Source organism: Mobula birostris, chromosome 24, assembly GCF_030028105.1.
Source record: "Mobula birostris isolate sMobBir1 chromosome 24, sMobBir1.hap1, whole genome shotgun sequence".
Taxonomy (NCBI): domain Eukaryota; kingdom Metazoa; phylum Chordata; class Chondrichthyes; order Myliobatiformes; family Myliobatidae; genus Mobula; species Mobula birostris.
The window spans coordinates 59,328,689-59,353,584 of NC_092393.1; the positions used below are offsets into that span (position 1 = coordinate 59,328,689).

Here is a 24,896-nt window from a genome sequence, read left to right on the forward strand (position 1 = left end):
AAGCACCCGGAGGAAACCCATGCAGTCATGGGAAGGACGTAAAAACTCCTTAAGGGCAGCACCAGGAATTGAACTCCGAAATCTGGAACATCTCCAGCTGTAACAGTGTTGCTCTAAGCACTATACCACCATGGCACCCGAACAAATAAATTAGCAAAAAATTACTGAGAACATGAGTTGTAGAGTCCTTGAAAGTGAGCCCATACATTATGTCTATAACATGAGCGTTGCAACTGTTCAGCTGCAGAAATGAACCCTTGTATTTTTCTTAAAGGGAAGCCAGTTTCATTTTGCCCCCTAAAGAGTTAACTGAAACTGAACCTTGTGCTGACAGAACAAGGAAGTTCTTTGCCAAGCTGAGCTGAGAGTCTGGTTTTAAAGTGGGTGTTGCTGTCACACATACACCTGCACGCCAGAGCTGGTCCTTCTCGAGAATAAGCTCCGTGATTCTGGGAAGCAGAAACGGCCTTGGGAGAATCTTTGTCTGCCTCTTGATCATCACACTCCATCACCACACCACCATGACTTCTGAAGAAAATGGCAAAGACCTGATCTTCGAAGGGTACTTGAAAAAGCAAAAAGACAAGATGGTGAGCTCATTCTCTACTCAATGCTTTTTATTTACCTGGAGGGTCTTTTACGAATGAGGAACAAAGGTACTTAAATATTAATTTTCCGAAGAAGTAACAATCCTAATTCAAAGTCTCAGTCTGAAACATTGGGTGTTTATTCCTCCCCATAGACGCTGCCTGACCTGCTGAGTTCCTCCAGCAATTTTTGTGTGTGGCTCTGGATTTCTAGTATCTGCAGAAACCCTTGTGTTAACAATTGTGATTTCTTTCTTTCTCTGCAGAAGTTTGCTTGGGCAAAGTATTGGTTTAGGCTCCAAAACACCACTTTATTCTTCTTCACCGATAAACAATGTGAGGCAGTAAGTAATCTTATTTAAAAGATCTCAACTCCTTTATTGTCAAGTATTTTTGAATGTCCCAAATAACAATACTGTTTTTTTTTCCTAGTGCCATCTCCGAGGGCAATATTACATCTACATGGTGAGCCATGTTTCAAATGTTTAATGTAGTATTTCATTTCATGTAGTTCAGTCAACTCTGTAGAGTAGCGGTTACCATAATGCTTCATTGCGCCAGCGATTGGGAGATCGGGGTTCAATTCCTGCCACTGTCTGTAAGGAGTTTGTACGTACCCCCTGTGACCATGTGGGTTTCCTCCAGGTGCTCCAGTTTCCTCCCACAGTCCAAAGATGTCAGGGTTCGTAAGTTGTAAGTGCGCTATGTTGGCGACACTTGTGGGCTTCCCTGAGCACAATTCTTGGCCACTGACGAAAAACGACCCATTTCACTGTATATTTCAATGTTTCAATGAGTAAGACCAATCTTTAAATCTTAAAACTCCGTGTTTAAAAGAAAAATCTGCCCTCATATCTCATTAAAACTTACCCCCTCTCATCTCAAATGCATATCCTCTGGTACTTGACATTCCAGCTGGGAAAAAGAATCTAAGCCTCTCATAATCTTATAAACAACTAACAGATTTCCCCTCAGTGTCTGAAAACAACACAACTCACAACTTTGTCCAACCTCTCCGAATCAGAATCAGGTTTTATCACTGGGATACAGAAGGTCGTAAAATGTGTTATTTTGTGGTAGCAGTGCAGTGGAATTCACTACGAATTGCTCCAAGTTAAAATAAGAATGTTTTATATGTATATTTTTTAAAAAGTGCAAAAAGAGAGCAAAATTGTAAGTTAGTGTTCATGGACTGTTCAGAAAACTGAGAGGAAGAAATTGTTCCTAAGTCGTTGAGGATGTGTCTCCTGTACCACCTCCTGATTGTAGTTATAGCTCATGCCCTCTAATCCAGTCAGCATTCTGGTAGAACTTTTCTTCAGCCTTTCCAAAGCCCTCACACCCGTCCTGTAACAGGGCGACCAGAAATATGCAGAGTATCCGCTCACAAAGCACATGCGCAAATGCACACAGGCACACACCCAGAGCACACACACAAAACGCTGGAGGAACTCAGCAGGCCAGGCAGCATCTATGGAGAAGAATAAACAGAAGATGCTTTGGGCCGAGACCCTTCTCCGGGACCTGATGAAGAGCCTCGGCCCGAAACATCGACAGTTTCTACGATACTCACCATGTTTCCCTATATCACTTGGCATACTGAGTATCCAGGTTCACAGTACGGAACCATTCCCCATTCATTCCCAGTATCACGTGCCCACTAACTCCTCTTCCACACCCACCCTTCTGCCCCCACATTCTCCAAGCAGCCACTACAAAATAAGAACAATTAAAAGAGGCCAATTAACCCAGCAACACACATCAAAGTTGCTGGTGAACAGAGCAGGCCAGGCAGCATCTCTGGGAAGAAGTACAGTCGACGTTTCGAGCCGAGACCCTTCGTCAGGACTAACTGAAGGAAGAGTTAGTAAGAGATTTGAAAGTGGGGGGGGAGGGGAGATCCAAAATGATAGGAGAAGGCAGGAGGGGGAGGGATGGAGCCAAGAGCTGGACAGGTGATTGGCAAAAGGGGATATGAGAGGATCATGGGACAGGAGGCCTAGGGAGAAAGAAAAGGGGGAGGGGGGAAAAAAAAACAGAGGATGGACAAGGGGTATCTCGCTATCCTCTCATACCCGTTTTGCCAATCACCTGTCCAGCTCTTGGTTCCATCCCTCCCCCTCCTGTCTTCTCCTATCATTTCGGATCTCCCCTTCCCCTCCCACTTTCAAATCTCTTACTAGCTCTTCTTTCAGTTAGTCCTGACGAAGGGTCTCGGCCTGAAACGTCAACTGTACCTCTTCCTAGAGATGCTGCGTTCACCAGCAACTTTGATGTGTGTTGCTTGAACTTCCAGCATCTGCAGATTTCCTCGTGCTGGCGAATTAACCCAGCAAGTTGGATATTGGGAGGATGCGGGAGGAAACCCACAGGGTCACAGGGAGAGTGTACGACCTCTGTACAGACAGCAACAGAGGTCAGGATCATACTCACTTGCTGGATCTCTGTGCCAGTGCAGCCGTACCCACCCAGGGAGGAGTGGGAAGTGCTGTGATCTGGAATTCCCCAGGTATTAAGTTCCCAATTTCAGCCTCAGCAACAGTTACAGGTGAATATCCTTTTGTACTTTAATTCCTCTTTTGAAACAAATACTTCCAAGAATTTCTTCAGCCTCAGGAGGTCAGAGTTGGTTACAAACTTCACTACAAGGTTCAATTGCCATTTATCTTCTGAGATGTGGCTAGATAGGGGGTGACAAAAGGCACAGGCCGAGTGGACAGCCAGAGGCTCTTTCCCAGGGTGGAATTGGCTAATATCAAGGGGGCATCATTTTAAGGCGATTGAAGGAAAGTATAGGGGGATGTCAGAGGTAAGTTCTTTACACAGAGAGTGGTGAGTGTGGGAGGGACACACTGGCAGGGGCGTTGTAGAGGCAGATACATTAGGGACATTCTAGAGACCCTTAGATAGGCACATGGATGATAGAAAAATGGGGTGTTATGTGGAAGGGAATGGTTAGATTGAATAGGTTGGAAGGTTGGCACAACATTGTGGGCTGGAGAGCCTGTACTGTGTTACACTGTTCAAGGTTCAAAGACAATTTGTTTTGTTTACATCTGGTCTCGGCCCAAAACATCGACTCTTTATTCCTTTCCGTAGACGCTGCCTGACCTGCCGAGTTCCTCCATCATTTTGTGTGTGTTGTTCTGGATTTCTTGTGTGTACATTTTGTTTTGGATGGGACTTTTCACTACTAAGGATTAGCCATTTCCATCCTGGGGGAAAAGTCTCTGGCTGTCCACTTGGTCTGTGCCTTTTATCTCCCCTATCTAGTCACCTCTCAGAAGATAAATGCCGATCGAACCTCGTAGTGAAGTTTGATAAAGCTGCAAAGAACGAACTTAGCCTTGAGAATGAACAGCTCCTTCTGTTTTCTACAATTGTTTTGCCTGTGTAGAATTATGTTCGGTGCTTCCAAAGCGTACAGGTCTGACTTCCAACGGTTTGCTGCAAGAAAATGCTTTAAACTTCAGGGACGTGATGTGAAACACACACAAAATGCTGGAGGAACTCGGCAAGTCAGGCAGTATCTATGGAGGGAAATAATCATTTAATTCAGAGACTGGCATAGAGTTTAGCGTAGCCATCACGGGTTAATTCCTGCTGCTGCCTGTAAGGAGTTTGTACATTCTCCCAGCGGCAACATGGGTTTCCTCTCATGTTCTAAAGACATATGGATTAGGGTGAGTGAGTTGTGGGCATGCTATGTTGGTTCTGGAAGTATGGCGACTCTTGTGGGCTGCCCCCAGCATGTCCTTGGATTGTGTTGGTTGTTAACGCAAACGACACATTTCACTGAATGCTTTGATGTATATGTGACAAATGAAGTTCATCTTTCACTTTTTAAAATCTTTTGCGCTGTACCTGCTGCAATGATTGGAGTAGTGATTGTATTTCAACAGCTTGTAAAGCACCTGGGGGTGTGGACAAGGGGCACTCCTGGGCCTCCGATCAAAGTGGCTTTTGAGGAGGGCACAGAGGTTCACTAGAATGATGCTGGGATTGAAAGAGTTAATGCTCAAGAAGTGTTTGATGCTTCTGGGAATGAAGGAGATCTCTTTGAAACCTACCGAATATGGAAAGGCCTAGACAGAGTGGATGTGGAAATGATGTTTCCTACAGTGGGGGAATCTAAGACCAGAGGGCACAGCCTCAGAATGGAGGGACATCCATTTAGAACAGAGATGAGGAGGAATTTCTTTAGCCTTCTTTAGGCTGGTGAATTTATGGAATTCATCGCCACAGATGGCTGTGGAGGCCAAGTCAGTGGGTACATTTAAAGCAGAGGTTGATAGGTTCTAGATTAATCAGGATGTTAAGGGATACAGGGAGAAGGCAGGAGAATGGGGTTGGGAGGGATAATAAATCAGCCACGATGGAATAGTGGAGCAGACTGGAGTGGTTTATCGAGTCTGCTCTTATGTTTTATGGTTTATGGTACTCTGAGCTTGACAGAAAAGTAGGTGGGGAGAGATGGGGAGGAGCTGGTTGTGGGAAAGGAGCTTCTGCCCTGATGCAAGGCGTGGGAACCCGGAGAGGAAAAGCTCCTCAGGGCAACTTCAGACAAGTCAGGCAGTGACAGCGCAGGAAGAACAGGTCACAGAGTGACTCACTGAACAGGTACATGACCTGCTGAGCTGTCCTTTTTGTTCCCTGTCTATTGTGAGCTCCCTGTTTCAACCACATTTACGTCACAGTGAGCAACACACCATTCTGTTGTCATCCCCAGCCCGTTTCACAACCGAATGAGGTCATGGTCTGCTGGGATTTTAGTTCCTCCCGTCGGCTTCAGACCCAAATTGCTTGCATTTATTTATGATTGTTATTGAGATGCAGTGTGGAATAGGCCCTTCTGGCCCTCGAGCCATGCTGCCCAGCGACCCCCAAATTATCCGAGCATAATCGCAGGATAATTTACAATCAGTAATTAACTTACCAACCAGTACATCTTTAGACTGTGGGAGGAAACCACAGCACCCGGAGGAAACCCACATGGTCACGGGGAGAGTGTACAAACCCCTTACGGGCAGTGGTGGGAGGTCTCTCTCCCTCTCAGTTCGAAACTCACTGACTGAGGGAGCGTCTACTCCTGTTTGTCAACACGAGAGATTCTGCAGAGGCTGGAAATCCAGAGTAACACACACAAGATGCTGGAGGAACTCAGCAGGTCGGGCAGCATCTGTGGAAGTGAATAGGAAGAGGGCAAAAGCCAGAATAAAAGGATGGGGTGGGGGTGGACATGAACCAGCAGGTCATAGGTGATTCCAGGTGGGTGGGGGAAGTGGGAATGTTGTGAGAAGCTGGAAGTTGACAACAGAGGAGGGAAAGGGAATCCAATGAAGGGTCTCGGCCTGAAACATCGACTATTTAGTCATTTCCATAAACTCCGCCTGCCCTGCCCTGTTCCTCCGGCTTTTTGTGTGCGTTCCTCCTATTTGTGTCAGAGAATATCTGAGAAACAGAAAAAAAGAGAAGTACTTTTACAGGTACTTCCTACGTTTCCTTCCGAACAACCCACTCAGATTCTACAGTTAAACGTTCACACGGGAGCGGCACGGTTGCGCGCGCACAGTTATCGATTCCTGCCGCTCCCTGTAATCCCCCCCGTGGCCACGAAGGTTTCTGCCGGACGCCCCGGTTTACTCCCACAGTCCAAAGACGTACGGGTCAGGGTCAGTAAGTTGTGGGCGTGCTATGTTGGCGCAGGAAGTGTGGCGACACTTGCGGGCTGCCTAGCCCAATCCGCGCTGACTAGGTTTGACACAAAAATGACACGTTCCACTGAGCATTTTGATGTACGTGTGACAAATAAATAAAGACATGTTAAACCCTCCCAACAGTGAAATATTTTCTCTCCCTCCAAGCCCCAGATCAATAACAGTATCTGTGACTGTGTTTCTCTACCCATTCCCTCTGCCTGTCCATTTCTTTACCCTTATTCATCTGACCCCTTCACTCCTTCTCATTCCCCTCCCCACCCTCGCGACATGTCCGTTATCCATGCCTTCCTCCCTCAGGGTTCCCATCTCCTTCCCTACCTCCATGGTCCACTGTCCTCTCCGATCAGATTCCACCATGTTCATCCCTTTGCATCTTCCATCTATCACCTTCCAGTTTCCCACATCATTCCCACTTTCCTCCCCCCACCTACACATTCCACCATCACCCCCCATTCCATCATCTCCCATTCCATTACCACCCCATTCCACCCCCCACATTCCATCACCCCCATTCCACCCCCCACATTCCATCACCCCCATTCCATCACCCCACATTCCGTCACCCCCCACATTCCATCATCTCCCATTCCACCCCCCACATTCCATCACCCCCATTCCACCCCCCACATTCCATATCCCCCATTCCACCCCCCACATTCCATCACCCCCCACATTCCATCACCCCCCATTCCACCCCCCACATTCCATCACCCCCATTCCATCCCCCACATTCCATCACCCCATTCCACTCCCACATTCCATCACCCCCATTCCACCCCCCACATTCCATCATCTCCCATTCCATCACCCCGCATTCCATCACCCCGCATTCCATCACCCCCCATTCCACCACTCCCCATTCCACCACTCCCCATTCCACCACTCCCCACATTCCACCACTCCCCATTCCACCACTCCCATTCCATCACTCCCCACATTCCACCACTCCCCATTCCATCACTCCCCACATTCCACCACTCCCCATTCCATCACTCCCCACATTCCACCACTCCCCATTCCACCCCACATTCCACCACTCCCCATTCCACCACTCCCCATTCCATCACCCGCATTCCGTCACCCCCCACATTCCGTCATCTCCCATTCCATCACCCCCCCATTCCACCACTCCCCATTCCATCACTCCCCACATTCCACCACTCCCCATTCCACCCCACATTCCACCACTCCCCATTCCACCACTCCCCATTCCACCACTCCCCATTCCATCACCCGCATTCCGTCACCCCCCACATTCCGTCATCTCCCATTCCATCACCCCCCCATTCCACCACCCCATTCCATCCCCCCACATTCCAACATCCCCCCACATTCCACCAACCCCCTACATTCCATCACCCCCCCCCATTCCACCATCACCCCTCCATTTGTCACATGTACATCGAAACATCAAAACATTCAGTGAAATGTGTTGTTTATGTCAACGACCAACAGCATCCGGGGACGTGCGGGGGGCAGCCCAGTACACTTAACGAAACGCCCCAGTCGGGGTTTAACTCCTGCCGCTGTTTGTAAGGGGGTTTCCTCCAGGTGCTGCAGTTTCCTCCCACCTTTCAAAAAAGCACAGGTAAGGGTGAGTAAGTTGGTGCTGGAAGTGTGGTGACACTTGTGGGCTGCCCCCAGCACATCTTCAGGCTGTGTTGGGCATTGACGCAAACACTGCATTTCATGATATATCTCTATATAAGTGTGACAAATAAACCTAAGGAAAGATCTTTATCTTTAAGATTCACCAATTACAAATGTAAGTATTTAATTCTAAGCAGGTGACATTTTGTCATCTCCGGTCATCCCAACAAGAGAGTGTGTGATACTGAGTCCGCTATTAGGGACTGAGACGGGGCAGGTGACAGAAGTTTGTGTCAGGAAACACTTTGCACCTAGTGATCACAATGCCATTAGTTTCAAAGTTAATATGCAAACAGATAGGCCTGGTCCAAGGGTTGAGATTGTAAATTGGAGAAAGGCCAATTTTGATGGTATCAGAAATTATCTGGCAAGTGTGGGTTGGGGCACATTATTTTCTGGCACAGTGCTTTTCTTGGCAAGAGCCAGGCCTTCAGAAGTGAAATTTGAGAGTACAAAGCTTGTATGTGCCTGTCAGAGTAAAAGTTAGTAAATTGGATTAGACATTGGCTCTGTGGGAGAAGCCAGAGAGTAGTAGTAGGTGGTTGCCTCTCTGACTGGAGGCCGGTGACTAATGGTGTGCCACAGAGATCGGTGCTGGGGCCATTGATGGCTGTCATCCATATCAATGATCTGGATGATAATGTGGTTCACTGTATCAGCAGATTTGTGGGTGACACCAAGATTGGTGGTGTAGTGGACGGTAAGGAAGACTATCATGGTTTGGACCTGGACCTGGATCTGGACCCATTGGAAAAATGGGCTGAAAAATGGCAAATGGAATTTAATGCAGACAAACGCGCGATGTTGTACTTTGGGAGGACCAGCCATGATAGGTCTCACACAGTGAATGGTAGGGCGCTGAGGAGTGCAATGGAACAGAGGGATCTGGGAATCTAGGAATCTAGGTCCATAGTCATTGAAAGTAAAGAAAGCTTTCAGCACATTGGTCTCATAAATCAAAGTATTGAGTACAGGAGATGGGATGCTATGTTGAAATTTATAAGACATTGATGAGGCCTAATTTTGAGTATTCTGTACAGATTTGGTCACCTACCTACAGGAAAGATGTAAATAAGATTGAAAAAGTACAGAGAAAATTCACAAGGATGGTGCCAGATCTGGAGAACTTGAGTTAGTAAGGAAAGGTTGAATAGGTTAGGACTTTATTTCTTGGAACGTAGAAGCTTGAGAGATGTGATAGAGGTATACAAAATTATGAGGGGTACAGATGGGCTAAATGTAAGTAGGTTTTTTTCACTGAGGAAGGGTGGGACTACAGCCAGAAGTCATGGGTTAAAGGTGAAAGATGAGAGGTTTAAGGGGAACATAGGTTAAGGGTGAAAGGTGAGAGGTTTAAGGGGAACATGAGGGGAAACTTCTTCACTCAGGGTCGTCAGAGTGTGGAATGAGCTGGCAGCGCTAGTGGTGTGTGCGGGCTCGATTTCGATGTTTAAGAAGTTTGGACAGGTACATCGATGGTAGGGGTATGGAGGGCTATTGTCCTGATGCAGGTTAATGGGAGTAGGCTGTTTAAATGGCTCGGCACAGACTCGATGGGCTGAAAGGCCTGTTTCTGTGCTGTACTTTTCTATGACTCTCTAACTCTATAATTCACTCAAAAACAGGTTCAGTCGGTAAGAGAAAAGGAAGCCAGGAACCACGAGTATCTGTTTGAGATGGTCATGAAGAATGGGAAGAGAAAGGTGCTGGTAAGTCCAACTATGGGAACATGCTGCATTGCCTTTGGATACGAGTTAAACTACAGTCCTGCAGTAATGCTCTATAATTCCACATTGAAGGTAACAAAAACAAAAAAATCTGGAAACTCAAGTTTGAATCACTCTGTAAAGGAACAAAGTGAACATTAATCTGTCGCCTCCCAAATCCTTACATCATTCCCACTCTCCCCACCCTCACCTGCCTATCAAACCCCACTCCTCTGGATCCACCAATCACCACTCTCTCCCACCTGCCTATCAAACCCCACTCCTCTGGGTCCACCAATCACCACTCTCTCCCACCTGCATATCAAACTCCACTCCTCTGGATCTACCTATCACCACTCTCCCCCACCTGCCTATCACCTGGATCCACCAATCACCGCTCTCACCCCTCTCACCCCTCTCCTCCTCACCTGCCCATCTCCTCCCTCTGGTTCTCCTCGTCCTTCCCTTTCTCCCAAGGTCCACTCTGCTCTCCTATCAGATCCCTCCTTCTTCAGCCCCTTACCTTTTACACCTATTGCCTCCCAGCTTCTCACTTCATCCCCCTCCCTCACCCACCCACCTTCTGCCTCACCTGGTCTCATTTATCACCTGCCACTTGTACTCCTTTCATTCCCCCAACCTTCTTGTTTGGGTTTCTACCCTGCTCTCCTTTCCAGTTCTGATGAAATGTCTTTGCTCGAAACATCGACTGTTCATTCCCGTCCACAGATGCAGCCTGACCTGCTGAGTTCCTCCAACATTTTTGTGTGTTGCTCTGGATTTCCAGCATTTGCATAATCTCCTCTATAATCCATTTTGTTTCCAATCCTGATGAAAGGTCCCGAGCCACCAAGTACTGAAGGGCCTAGACAGAGTAGATGTGCAGAGGATGTTTCCAATAGTGGGAGAGTCTAGGACCAGAAGGCACAGCCTCAGAATAGAGGGATGTCCCTTTAGAACAGAGATGAGGAGGGATTTTTTTTAGCCAGAGGGTGGTGAATTTGTGGAATTCATTGCCACAGACAGCTGTGGAAGCCAAATCATTGAGTATATTATGTGGAGATTGATCGGTTCTTGGTTAGACAGGGTGTCAATAGTTATGGCGAGAAGGTGGCAGAACGGGGTTGAGAGGGATAAGAAATCAGCCATGATGGAATGCCGGAGCAGACTCGATGGACCTGATAGCCTAATTCTGCTCCTGTGTCTTATGGTATTAGATCATGAAGACACGTAGTCCCCTTTTATTGTCATTTAGTAATGCATGCATTAAGAAATGATACATTATTTCCTCCGGTGTGATATCACAAAACACAGGACAAACCAAGACTGAAAAAACTGACAAAACCACATAATTATTCATATAGTTACAACAGTGCACAATACCATAACTTGATGAAGAAAGTCCGTGAGCACAGTAAAGTTCAGTTTCTCAAATATCCCACATCTCACGCAGATGCGAGAAGGAAGAAAAACTCTCCCTGCCATGCCGACCACAATCCAACTCTGAGTCATCCGAAAATTTCGAGCTCTGATCAGCTCTCCGACACCAAGTACCGAGCGCCATCTCTGTCCGTGCGATTCGACCTCTTTCTCGGTCGCCAAAAGCAGGCAAGGCCGGGGATTTTGAGACCTACCCTCCGAAAGATTCCCGACCACACAGTAACGACAGCAGTGGACGGGCGTTTCAGAAATTTCTCCAGATGTTCCTCTGTGCTTTCACGTCCATTCTCCATCAAATCAGAATTGTCCACGGCCCCTGTTTAACAGATATGACATCATTTTTCACCGGAGAGCAACTTTTAAAAGATATTTGGACAAATATATGGATAGAAAACATTTAGAGATGGGGGCTAAATGCAGATAAGTGGGATTAGTTCAGTTAGTCAGCATTGACCAGATGGGCTGAAGGGCCTGTTTCTGTGTTGTACAGCTCTACCATTCCAGGCTGGGTCTAGGGTTTCTGCTGGTTTTGGGAAACTCCTGAGGGTTCTTGGCAGGGTGGATGTGGAGAGGCCATTTCCTAGTGGAAGAATCTGTTAAGAGTGGGTTACTGTTTCATAAATAAGAATTTACCCGTTTAAGAAGTTACCCAGTTTAGCCAGGCGTTTAATTGGTTTGCAGTCTGAAGGGTCTGCTCTGTGCGGTACTGTTCTATATCAGTGAGACGCGTTTGTGACTAACTCTGCTCTCGGTTCCTGTGCGTCTCTGGAGCGGTGACAAGCCCTCACTCTCTCCCTTGTCTCCCTGATGTGTGCATCAGGCTGCGGAGAGCTCGGACCTGCGCGCCGTGTGGATGGAGTTTCTGTGGAAGGCCATGCAGCTTCCGGGGCCAGGGAAGAAGAACTCGGCCTGCACATGGTGAGCGTCTCTCAACGGCGAGATCCGGAAAACTCATGGGATCTTTCTATCTATCCAGCTCATTTTACCTTCAATTCCTTTATCCCTCCCTCCTTCTCTCCTTTCTTTCCTTCTTACAGTAACAGGCTCTTCCAGTCTGATGAGCCCGCGCCCTTGTGACCAATTAGCCGTGGGTCTTTGGACTGTGGGAGGAAACCGGAGCACCCGGAGGAAACCCACGCAGACACGAGGAGAACGTATAGACTCTTTACAGACGGCAGCGGGAATTGAACCCAGGTCACTGGCGCTGTGATGCATTACGCTGACCGCGATGCCACCCTACCGGCGGAGCGCTGATGTAATGAAATGACCTGCATGGACTCTGCCTCGGTACGGGTGACAATTGACCAGCTCTGTCCTTTACCTTCCCAGGCACGACATCCCCCACCTGATTCAACGGGCCGCCTCACTTTGTCCGAATACGACCGAGCGGGAAGATTCCACGCGATCGCTGTGCTCCCTGGACACACAGAGCGAGGACTACACCTCAGACGCTATATACCTCGCGTTCCCCGTGCATTCCCGCCAGACTTCTTCGACAGCCTCGGACTTAGGTCAGTTGCTCGATGTTCATTCAGGATGTATATATTCTTACCCTCAATGCCCTTGGGAAGATTCATCTCACGGAGGAAAACCGTTCGGCCCATCGGGTGCATGTCCGCTCCCAGTGAGCAATTAGAGATGTGTTCAGGGCCACAGCACAGTAATAGGCTATCCCAGCCCAACCGGCCCGTGCCACTCAGTTACACCCATGTGACCGATTTAACGACCAACTGGTATGTCTTTGGAATGTGGGAGGAAACCCATGCGGACACAGGGAGACGTATAGACAGTAGTGGGAGTAGATGGGATTGTGGTCTTCATCAGAGTCTGATGTCTAATTTCAGATGAATCATCGAACGTGAGGTGCAGCAACATCACCTCATCCAGTGAAGAGGGGGAGTCCGTGGATAATGAGGCCACATCCGTGTCCCAAGGTGACAGTGAGAATTTCCAGAGTCCTGATTCAAACGTCGATCTGTTTAATTCACTGATTTGCAACAGTAAATTTTAAGTAAATTTATTATCAAAGTACATATATGTCGTCATATACAACCCTGAGATTCAATTTCTTGTGGCATACTCAATACTGTAAATCCAATAACCATAATAGAATCACTGAAAGACCGTACCGAACGGGATGGACGGCCAGTGTACAAAAGACAACAGAGTGTGCAAACGGTTTGCACCAAGTTTGGAGAGTATTCTGACAGGCTGCATCACTGTCTGTGAGGGGAGGGGGAGAGGCTACTGCACAGGACCAAAGGAGGCTGCAGAGGGTTGTAAATTTAGTTGGCTCCGTCTTGGGCACTAGCCTACAAAGTACCCAGGACATCTTCAAGGAACAGTGTCTCAAAAAGGCAGCATCCATTACGAAGGACCCCCAGCACCCAGGGCGTGCCCCTTTCTCACTGTTACCATCAGGTAGGAGGTACAGAAGCCTGAAGGTGCACACTCAACGAGTCAGGAACAGCTTCTTCCTCTCTGCTAAATGAACATTGAACCCTTGGACACTACCTCACCTTTTTCAATATATTATTTCTGTTTTTGCACGATTTTTAATCTCCAATATACACATACTGTAATTGATTGATTGATTGATTGATTTATTTTAACTTTTTTTCCCCTCCTGTTTTATGTATTGCATTGAACTGCTGCTGCTAAGTTAACAAATTTCACGTCACATGCCGGTGATAATAAACCTGATTCTGATTCCGGCATATAAAAAAAAACAAATTGTAATAATAAATAAATAAGCAGTAAATATGGAGAACACGAGATGGAGGGTTCTTGAAAGTGAGCCCATAATCTCTAAGTTTGCTGAGTGTGCATCTGTCCTTTTGTGCAGATCGATGCATTGAATACCCAAGTTGGTGTGGTCTTTTGTTGATTTTATTACTGTTATTAGTCTATTATGGATCTACTGAGTATGGCCACAAGAAAATAGATCACAGGGTTGTATTTGGTGACATACGTGAACTTTGAACTTTAATAGGCACAGAGGCCCTGACGCAGAAGGAGAACAGTGGACAGGACAGGACAGTTCAGGCCACAATGTTGTCCTGACCCTTTAACCCACACTAAGCTCAATCAAACCCTTCCCTCCCACATAGCCCTCTAATTTTCTATCATCCGTACCATTCCTGGAGTCTCTTAAATGCCCCTAATGTATCTGCCTCTCCCACCACCCCTGGCAGGGTGTTCCATGTACTCACCACTCTCTGTGTAAAGAAAGATCCCCCAATACTTCCCTCCACTCACTTTCTGCCCCCAGCAGAAGCTGCACACTGATCCCATCTCCTCCCTTCCCTCACTACCCTCAGTTCCCCTGAACTCCCCTTCACAATCAGAATCAGGATTACTGTCACTGAAACCCGCCAGGAAAGTCCTGACAAAGGGTCTTGGCCCGAAACATCAACTATTTACTCCTTTTCATAGATGCTGCCTGACCTGCTGAGTTCCTCCAGCATTTTGTGTGTGTTTGTCATGAAATTTGTTGTTTTGCAGCAGCAGTACAGTGTAATACCTAAAAAAAAATACTCTAAATTACAATAAGAATATACATATATATAAATAAATAGTGAGGTACAGGTAGTGTTCATGGGTCATGGTCTGTTCGCTCTGATGGCAAAGGGGAAGAAGCTGTTCTTAAAATGTTGAGTGAGTGTCTTCAGGCTCCTGTACCTCCTCCCTGATGGTAGCGATCGTCTCCTCCCCACCTCCCACCTCCCACCTCCCACCATCCACCATCCACGCTCCAGACGTGTGTCCATTATTGACTCAAAAGGACAGCTGACACTGGGAGACCCAGCACAGGGTGGGGGGGGGGGGACAGCGACAGTGAGTCACAGGGTGGGGCCGCTGGGGAACGTTGAGACACAGGGGAGGCACCCCGGGAACAATGGATTATAGGTGACCATCCTGGAGAATGGTATGACTCTGGGTGGGGAAATGGGAAACAGCAAGTCATGACAGCACAGGACCCCAGGGGGCAGTACTGAGTCTCAGAGGTGGGACCCTGCCAAACAGTGAGACAGAGGTGGGGTCTTTAGGGAACATTGAGACAGAGGGTGGGGACCCTGGGGAACATTGATACAGAGGGTGGGTACCCTGGGGAACATTGAGACAGAGGGTGGGGACCCTGGGGAACATTGAGACAGAAGGTGGGTACCCTGGGGAATGTTGAGACAGAGGCTGGGTACCCTGGGGAACGTTGAGACAGAAGGTGAGAACCCTGGGGAACGTCAGAAGATGAGTATCCTGGAGAACGTTGAGACAGAGGGTGGAGACCCTGGGGAATGTTGAGACAGAGGCTGGGTACCCTGGGGAACATTGAGACAGAAGGTGAGTACCCTGGGGAACGTCAGAAGATGAGTACCCTGGGGAATGTTGAGACAGAGGGTGGGGACCCTGGGGAACATTGATACAGAGAGTGGGTACCCTGGGGAACGTTGAGACAGAGTGTGGGGTCTTTGGGGAACATTGAGACAGAAGATGGGTACCCTGGGGAGCGTTGATACAGAGAGTGGGTACCCTGGGGAACGATGAGACAGAGTGTGGGGTCTTTGGGGAACGTTGATACAGAGAGTGGGTACCCTGGGGAACGATGAGACAGTGTGGGGCCTTTGGGGAACATTGAGACAGAAGATGGGTACCCTGAGGAGCATTGATACAGAGAGTGGGTACCCTGGGGAACGATGAGACAGAGTGTGGGGTCTTTGGGGAACGTTGAGACAGAGGGTGGGTACCCTGGGGAATGTTGAGACAGAAGGTGGGGTCTTTGGGGAACGTTGAGACAGAGGGTGGGGTCTTTGGGGAACATTGAGACAGAAGATGGGTACCCTGGGGGTGGGAGGGGGTTGAGTTTCGGGAGGCTGTGGTGCGAGAGACTGAACAGCAACTTTTGAGAGGAAATTGAAGAACGAGGAGGAGTGGGGAAGTTCCCCTCTGGTATCCTGCAGCTGTGTTTCTCTCTGCTCTGATAACACTTCACACCAGGGTAACTGGTTACTGTTATGTTGCTATTTGTGGTTGTTTGCTGTGTACGGGTGTGGGACACCGTTTCTAGAGTCCCCAGACTCTGCTCCTCCTCCCACACAATGAAGGGGACGATTGCCCGCTCAGTTCCAACATCCCCGTCTCACCTTTGTGCCGGGCTTTTTCAGGGAGCGCAGGGGACCAAAGGGAACAAGAGATGGAGGCAGTAACTGTGCCGAGCCTGAAGCCAAAGGCGACTGACAGAGGTACGTCCGGTGGTACAACGCGGTGTGGGTGGTCATACGACGCGGTGTGGGTGGTCACAGGACGCGGTGTGGGTGGTCATACGACGCGGTGTGGGTGGTCATAGGACGCGGTGTGTGTGGTCATACGACGTGGTGTGGGTGGTCATACGATGCGGTGTGTGTGGTCATACGACACACTGCATGTGGTTCATACAACATGGTACCAATGGTGGGAGTCTTTGGTGACGGATGACGCCTTCTGTCAGTACCACCGATGGTGCCCGTGATTTACTGGGCACAGTCCATTCCTCCCTGCAGCTTACCGTGTTGCTTTGCATCGTGCAGTACCAGACACTAGGCAGGATACCTCCAATGGTACGTAGAGTCACTGAACGCTACAGCGCAGAAAGTGGCCATTCAGCCCATCTAGCCTGTACCAAACTTTTATTCCTCCTATCCCATGGACCCACACCCGGACCAAAGCCCTCCCATCCATGTACTTATCCAGACTTCTCTTAAATGTTGAAACCGAACCCACATCCACCTCTTCCGTTGGCAGCTTGCTCCACCCACAGCTGTAGAAGTGTACCCATTAAAGCGAGGTGCCCCTGGAGTGTGTACACCAGGGAGATGTGTATCGAGTCTGCGTTTGCTCTCACGTCAAGGACGCAAGCACCCTGTGTCCTCCTCCCTCCGACCAGCAGGAGGCACTGCCCACCCCACCATGCCTCTGCCAGACGGCGATTGACAGCAGACCAGGGTCGAGAGCAGGTTCTTTAGTGGGGTCCAGATCTGTGGTTCCTCACCAAGCGACAGAGGAGAACAAGATGTCGCAGCGCAGCGTGTCACGGGGCAGGGGGCGGGGGCGAGGGCAGGCTGGGAACTGGAGGGTGCAGTAAAGTCACTGATGGGTGTATTTTCTTGCCAGTGAACTGCCTTAGTGGAATCTACAATGTCCCGAAACCAGTGAGTGGGAAGTCAACAGTTCCCTCGGGTGAGTCAAACTTCTCCCTTTCTCTCACTACTACCAGCAGTGAGGAGGTACGGGAGGCAGAAGGCGCTCCCTCAGGCAGTTAGACACATGACCAGACTGGGAGTTGGAGCTGGTTTGTTAGTGTCACAGATACAGAGATAGGTCTCTATCAAAGGTGGTATAAGGTACTAGCCTGCGGGTCGCCCTCGGACAAGTTGTAACACCTGCTTAGCCCCCCCCCCCCGGATCAGGGTCACGTGAAGCCATGGGAGCAGGTGGTGGATGGTCATATGAGCAGCTGGTACATATCACAAGTCCTGGTTATGTGACCACTGACACCAGGCAATCTCTGAACAGTATTGGTAGTGGCTGGGGTCACCTGCCTTGTAAAGACACTGCCCCGAAAAAGGCAATGGCAAACCACTTCTGTAGAAAAATTTGCCAGGAACAGTCATGGTCACAGAAAACAATAACAGAATGCAGAATGAAGTGTAACAATTACAAAGAACGTGCAGACAATAAGATGCAAAATCATAACAAGATAGTTTGTGAGATCAAGACCTCCATGAGCGGTCAACAGTTGTATCACAGCGGGGTGGAAGCTGTCCCTGAGCCTGGTGGTACTTGCTTTCAGAATTTTATATCTTCTGCCCGATGGGGGGGCAGAGAAGAAATATCCACAGTAGGTAGAGGATAGGTAGGATCTTTGACTAAGAAGAGGATGTTTCCTATAGCGGGGGACTCTAGGACCAGAGGGCACAGTCTGAGAATACAGGACGTCCCTGTAGAACAGAGACAAGGAGGAGTTTCTTTAGACAGAAGGTGATGAATCTGTGGAATTCATTGCCACAGACAGCTGTGGCAGTCAAGTCATTGGGTATATTTAGTTCTTTTTGAATATATTGGGTATAAAAGTTGAGAAGCAAATGGGACTTGGGATAATAAATCAGCTGTGTTGCAATGATGAACAGACTCTGTTGTAGCGTGGATGAAATTACTGGAGAGACAGAGTCACTGGTAGATACAAAGTAGCTTCTTTATTCGACACAACAAGGTACAGCAGGTATCTTAACGGACAGAGACGCTTTTGGTAGAAAGGTCTGCTAGCCCAATGTGGGCTCAATATTTATATGCTAAACACAAAAGGCAATCGCTACTTAAAAAGTTATAGACAATGCAAAGACAATGCTTCCTTTTGAAGCTGCAGACAAAACATCACACCTTCCGACTTCATCCTTTCCTCCCGACGCCAACATGTTCGGGTTGGTACTCACAGCCTTTAGGAGTGCAAGTCAAATCCACAATACATTTATTTGGTATTTTACGTGCTAACATAGAGGGCAATTAATATTTATAAAGTATAGATAATACTGTCTTTGAAACTACCTGTAAACTTCACACTTCCATCCGCAGCATCTGGCTAGTATTCCGATATTCACAGCTTTTCGGAAATGCGATGTTGTGAACTCAATCCACAGTACTTTGTCAAACAGCAGACTGGTGGCCAGAGTCATTTAAGTGTAAATGAATCATCTACCCAAAAACTCACTCTAACAGACTTGTTGAGCCAAATGGCCTAACTCTGCTCCTGTGTCTTATGATCTTTTATACTGGCTGCTTTACTAAGGCAGTGAGAGGTACAGACAGAGCCCATAGAGGGAAGGCAAGTTTTTGCGATGGACTGGGCTGTGACCACAACACTCTTACGGTCACATTCAGGCCAGTTGCTCTACCAAGTCATGATGCATACGGACAGGATGCTTTCTGAGGTGCATCGATAAGATATTGAACGGAGGGTATAGACCATGCACAGTTTAATTTGCCATCATGGTCAATAAAGACACGGCATGCTAACGGGCCTGTACCGTTCCCACACCAGACGCATCCCCAGCACTGCTCCAGTGCGCTGAGGCCAATCGCAGTGCTTCCCTCCGCCGCCCCCTAGTGGAGATCACCCGTCGGTGCAGCTCCAGCCTGGCACCGCCGTAAAGATTAGCTTTATTTGTGACACGGACATCGAAACATACAGCAGAATGCATAGTTTGCATCAACGACCTACACAGTCTGAGGAAGTGCTGGGGGCAGCCTGCAAGTGCTGCCAACGTGGAATTTACTGGCCCTAACCCTCGTGGGAGGAACCCGGATCACCCGGAAGAACCCACTGAACCCAGAGACGGTTCAAAGTTCCAAGTAAATTTATTATCAAATTACATTTATGTCAGCATATACTACATTGAGATTCAGTTCCTTGCAGGCTTTGACAGGAAAATAAAAGAAATACGATAGAGTTTATGAAAAAACTAGGCATAATAAAGACTGACAAACATTCAACATGCAACAGGACACACTTTGCGAATAATAATTTTAAAAAGTAGTTAAATAATACTGAGAACACGAGTTGTAGAGTTCCTGAAAGTGAGTACATAGGTTGTGGACTCAGTTCAGAGTTGAGGCGAGTGAAGTTGCTGGTTGAGGGGTGATAACTGTTCAGGTGGGTCCTGAGGCTCCTGGACCTGCTTCCTGATGGCAACAGTGAAAAGAGAACATGGTCTGGGTGGTGGATGCTGCTGTCTTGTGGTAGTGCTCCTTGTAGCTGTGCTCGGTGGTGGGGGGGAGGTCGCAGTGGGCCCCTTCCTGTCCCACTTCCTGCCATCACCCAGAGGTAGAGAATCACGTTCTTACCTTTCTTTCAGGTGTGCACGTGCCCTGTGAAGAGCCATCCACCTCCATACCTGAGGCGAGCCTTCTAGACGAGATCATCTCGGGCTTCAGCCGTTCGACATCCTGCTGGCTGGACTCAGAGTGAGTCATCGAGTCATTTTGTACAGAAACATGAACTTCAGCCCATCTAGTCCGTGCTGAACTGTTATTCTGCCTAATACCGTCGACCATGATTTTCGGTCGGGCGCTGGACACTCAGAGACATTTGGCGGGGGGCGGGCGCCTGGCACTCGGCCGGGGGCTGTGGTCTTGTGGTCGGCGACTTGGGCTGGCTCCCCCACCAGACTTGGTCTGGTGAGGAGGGTGTGAGGACATTCGGCAGGACTAGAAAAAACAAGACCTGACAAAGGGCGGATGAGCTCCTTGTGAGCCAACGGCCATCTTCCGTGGAAGAGATTAAAGCCTCACCACGTATCTACGAATCATTTGCTATGCACCTCATTAGAAGAGACATGATGACCTTGGGCGCTGCAGCGTGTGCCTGGACCTGCCCAAGGCCTCCGCCTAAGGAAGGGCTGAGCTCGAGGAAGCGGCCGCGGCTGGAGGCCGACACGGCCTCGGGCTCGAGTTCGGCGGGGGCGGCGGTGGGCAGTGCCAAGGCGGCCAGCGAGAACAAACTGGAGGAGAGGCTGTACTCAGTGCTGTCGCAAGATCGAAGAAGATGGAGTTGCATAGCTGCCAACCCCGGATTCAGGACAGCACCCACTGACCATCGACCCACACTGGGACCATGGCCCTCCGTCCCCCTCCCATCCTTGTACTTACTCAAACTTCTGTTAAACGTTGAAATCGAACCCACATCCACCACTTACACTGGCAGCTCGTTCCACACTCTCACTACCCTCTGAGTGAGGAAATTCCTCCTTAGATATCCCTCAGATATTTCACCCTTCACCCTTAACCTATGACCTCAAGTTCTAGTCTTGCACAACCTCAGCAGAAAAAGCCTGCTTGCATTTATGCAGTCTATACCCCTCATAATCTTGTATACCGTACCTCTATCAAATCTCCCCTCAGTCTCCTACACTCCAGGGAATCTTGTCTACCTCTTATATCCTCTTTGTGAATCTCCCCTCAGTCTCCTACACTCCAGGGAATAATGTACACCTCTATCAAATCTCCCCTCATTCTCCAACGCTCCAGGGAATAAAGTCTGAACCTGTTCAACCTTTCCCGGTAACTCAAGTCCTGGCAACATCCTTGTAAATTTTCTCTGCACTTTTTCAGACATTGATATCTTTTCTGTAGGTAGGTGACCAAAACTGCACACAATAGTACCAATATAGTCTCACCAGTATCTTATACAACTTTGTTATAAAATGCCAAACTCCTGTACCAATGTGCAAAGAGTTTTCTTGATGACCCTATCTCCTTGAGCTGTCCGCCAGTGAATACAACTTCCATTTATCTTACCCAGCTGGCCACCTCTTTCCAATCTCCCCTCCGTCCAGGGAGAATTAATATCTGAACCACTTCATAACTGGATTCACCTCACCAAACAACATTCACATTATCATCATCATCACCGTCATCGTTATGTAGTGTTATATGACATCATCACTTTGTGCTGTGTTGTATGACATCATCATTACATGCTGTGTTGTATGTCATCATCATTATCTGCCATGTCATATGACATCATCATTATGTGCCGTGTCGTATGACATGGATGACCATGATTGTTCTAGGCTAATTTTTCTACAGAGAAGTGGTTAGCCATTGCCTTTTCAGGGCAATATCTTTACAAGACGGGTGACCCCAGCCATTATCAATACTCTTCAGAGATTCTCTGCCTGGTGTCAATGCAGCTCACACGACCGTCCACCGCCTGCTCCCATGGCTTCACGTGACCCTGATCAGGGGGTGGGGGAGGGGGGCTACACCTTGCCCAGGGGTGACCTGCAGGCTAGCGGAGGGAAGAAGTGCCCTACCCCTCCTTTGTTAGAGACGTATCTCCACCCCACCCAAAAAACAGCATTAACATCTACATTTACACACTCTCTTAATTTTCCAATACACAGGATGTCTCTGTCTCTCAAGAACCCAATCCTTGAAATAAATGTGTTATCACACAGCTCACACTCAAACACATCCGAAATGCTGGAGGAACTCAGCAGGCCAGGCAGCATCCATGGAGAGGAATAAACAGTCAACGTTTTGTGCCGAGACCCTTCATCAGGGTCACGGCTCATTCCGAAAGTGAGAAGGCACGGGATCCAAGGAGACCTTGCTTTGTGGATCCAGAATTGGCTTGCCCGCAGAAGGCAAAGGGTAGTTCTTGGATGGTTTGTATTCTGCATGGAGGTCGGTGACCAGCAGTGTTCTGTGGGGATCTGTTCTGGGTCCCTTACTCTGTGATTTTTTATAAATGACCTGGATGAGAAAGTAAAAGGATGGGTTTAGTAAATTTGCTGATGACAGGAAGGTTGGAGGTGTTGTGGACAGTCTGGAGGGTTGTCAGAGGTTACAGTGGGACATTGATAGGGTGCAAAACTGGACTGAGAAGTGGCAGATGGAGTTTAACCCAGGTAAGTGTGAAGTGGTTCATTTTGATAGGTCAAATTTGATGGCAGAACATAGTATTAATGGTAAGACTCCTGGCAATGTGGAGGATCAGAAGGATCTTGGGGTCTGTGTCCTTAGGACACTCAAAACTGCTGTGCAAGTTGACTCTGTGGTTAAGGAGGCATACAGTGCAATGGCCTTCAGCAATCGTGGGACTGAGTTCAAGAGCCAAGAGATAATGTTACAGCTATATCGGACCCTGGTCAGACCCCACTTGGAGTACTGTGCTCAGTTCTGGTTGCCTCACTACAGGAAGGATGTGGAAACCATAGAAAGGGTGCAGAGGAGATTTACGAGGATGTTGCCTGGATTGGGGAGCATGCCTTATGAGAATAGGCTGAGTGAACTCGGCCTTTTCTCCTTGGAGCGACGGAGGATGAGTGGTGGCCTGATAGAGGTGTATAAGATGATGAGAGGCATTGATCATGTGGACAGTCAGAGGCTTTTTCCCCAGGGCTGAAATGGCTAACACAAGGGGGCACAGTTTTAAGGTGCTTGGAAGAAGGTACAGGGGGATGTCAGAGGTAAGTTTTACACACAGAGTGGTGGGTGCATGGAATCTACTGCCAGCGAAGGTGGTAGAGGTGGATACAATAGGGTCTTTTAAGAGACTCTTGGATGGGTACATGGAGCTTAGAAAAATTGAGGGCAATGCAGTAGGGAAATTCTAGGCAGTTTCTAGGGTAGGTTACATGGTCAGCACAACATCGTGGGCCGAAGGGTCTGTAATGTGCTGTAGATTTCTATGTTCTATCAGGACAGGAGGGGAAGGGGACAGAAGCCAGAATAGGAAGGTGGGGGAGGGGGAAAGAGTACAAGCGGGCAGGTGACAGGTGAGACCAGGTGACCATTTGGTCACCACCTTATTCTGGCTTCTGTCCCTTTCCTTTCCAGATCCGATGAAGGGTCTCCGCCCGATACGTAGACCATTCATTCCCCTCCATAGATGCAGCCTGACTTGCTGAGTTTGTCGAGCATTTTGCCTGCGTGGCATTCAGTAGTCATTTGTGTTCTGTCAACATTCACAGCCCCTGACAGGGTAATCCTCCACTCCTTTCCTGCCCTGTGGTTAGGCTGCTGTCCCTGAGCACTGTTCTGTTTAAGCCCAGCATAAACCGTGCAGCATTAAGCAACGTCTAGCTGCGATGTGTGGACAGCATGATAGTGTAGTGGTTAGCAGAATGCTTTACAGTGCCAATCGGTGTTCGGTTCCCCCCGCTGCCCGGAGCTGTGAGCATAAGACCATTACTACGCCAGCAACCCGTGTTCATTTCCCTCCGCTGTCTGTAAGCAGTTTGTACCTTCTCCCTGTGATCGCGTGGGTTTCCACTGGGTCCTCCAGTTTCCTCCCACATTCCAGTAGTTCAATTTAACGTCAGGGAATGTATACAGTATACAGGCTGAAATTCTTACTCTTCACAGACAGCCACAAAACAAGAAACTCCATAGAAACATCAGAATCCTGAATCCCCCATAAGCAACTCGCAAAGACGAACTAGGGTTAGTAAGTTGTAGACACGCTCTGTGGGGCTGCCCCCAGCACATCCTCGGACCGTGATGTTCGCTGACAAAGACGACGCATTTCGCTTAATGTTTTGATGTACATGTGTCAAATAAAGTTAATCTAATCTAAGTGTCATCCCTCCTCTATCCAGAAGCACCTCGATTCCATCCTAACACAGCTGTGGGACAATAGGCGGGAGGAACACCCTGGACAAGAGGTGAAGGCAGCCGTGTAAAGTATTTTCCACGCTGATCTAGTGGCGTGGTGACCCTGCTGATCCGTCACTAGAGAAGCTTGGTGAGACAGCCACACGGCAGAAACTTTCACCTGCGTAGCCACACTACAACAGAGTCTCTGGAACACTGAAACTCAGCCCGTTGGGGCCGAGGTTGTTCCTCGCCATCAAAAAATATTCAAGAAGGTGCTGAGCTGCAGTCTCCATCGAGGTTGTGGCCCAAACTTAGCTATTTTTTACGTTGGGGTGGTTTTGGGGACAGAGAGAGGAGTCAGGGGTCAGCTTAATGTTTAGGGACAGGGATGTGACGAGGTCGGGGGTCAGGACGGAGCCTAGGCCTCCGCCCCGCATTCGATGGCCAGCAACATGGACATGCGATGAAGGACGTCTGTGCATGGATGTCGGGCGTGCTGAAGTGGCCCTCAATGTTCACCATACATAGCACGCCCACGACGCTCAGCAGAACAAAGCTAGCAACAACCACAGGGGGAAAAAAGACAACAACAGCAAACCAAGACACACACACACGCCTACCTCCGACCCAACCCCACAGGCCACCTCTAAGCCCCCAGACCC

At 48.6% G+C, this 24,896-nt stretch overlaps 1 protein-coding gene across 3 annotated transcripts; it reads left to right on the forward strand.

Moving 5' to 3' along the window:
* Positions 1 to 422: 422 nt before the first annotated feature.
* On the forward strand, positions 423 to 23,340 carry LOC140187085 (uncharacterized). Of its 3 annotated transcripts, XM_072242024.1 has the most exons (10): positions 423 to 590; positions 854 to 931; positions 1,020 to 1,052; positions 9,583 to 9,666; positions 11,924 to 12,021; positions 12,433 to 12,614; positions 12,948 to 13,037; positions 16,266 to 16,343; positions 17,251 to 17,316; positions 19,989 to 23,340. In XM_072242024.1, the coding sequence occupies exons 1-10, from the start codon at positions 522 to 524 to the stop codon at positions 20,099 to 20,101; spliced, it is 891 nt and encodes a 296-aa protein (XP_072098125.1). In that variant the 5' UTR covers positions 423 to 521; the 3' UTR covers positions 20,102 to 23,340. The 3 variants fall into 3 exon arrangements, with proteins under 3 accessions (XP_072098125.1, XP_072098127.1, XP_072098126.1); XM_072242026.1 differs by lacking the exon at positions 12,948 to 13,037; XM_072242025.1 differs by lacking the exon at positions 1,020 to 1,052.
* The last annotated feature ends 1,556 nt before the right edge of the window (positions 23,341 to 24,896 follow it).

What these genes read in the sequence shown, in the direction of transcription:
- LOC140187085 (XM_072242024.1), top strand. Translation starts at nt 522, where the DNA reads ATGACTTCTGAAGAAAATGGCAAAGACCTGATCTTCGAAGGGTACTTG. An exon ending in AAAAGCAAAAAGACAAGATG is followed by an intron (nt 591 to 853) that starts GTGAGCTCATTC and finishes CTTTCTCTGCAG; the next exon opens with AAGTTTGCTTGGGCAAAGTA. An exon ending in CCGATAAACAATGTGAGGCA is followed by an intron (nt 932 to 1,019) that starts GTAAGTAATCTT and finishes TTTTTTTCCTAG; the next exon opens with TGCCATCTCCGAGGGCAATA.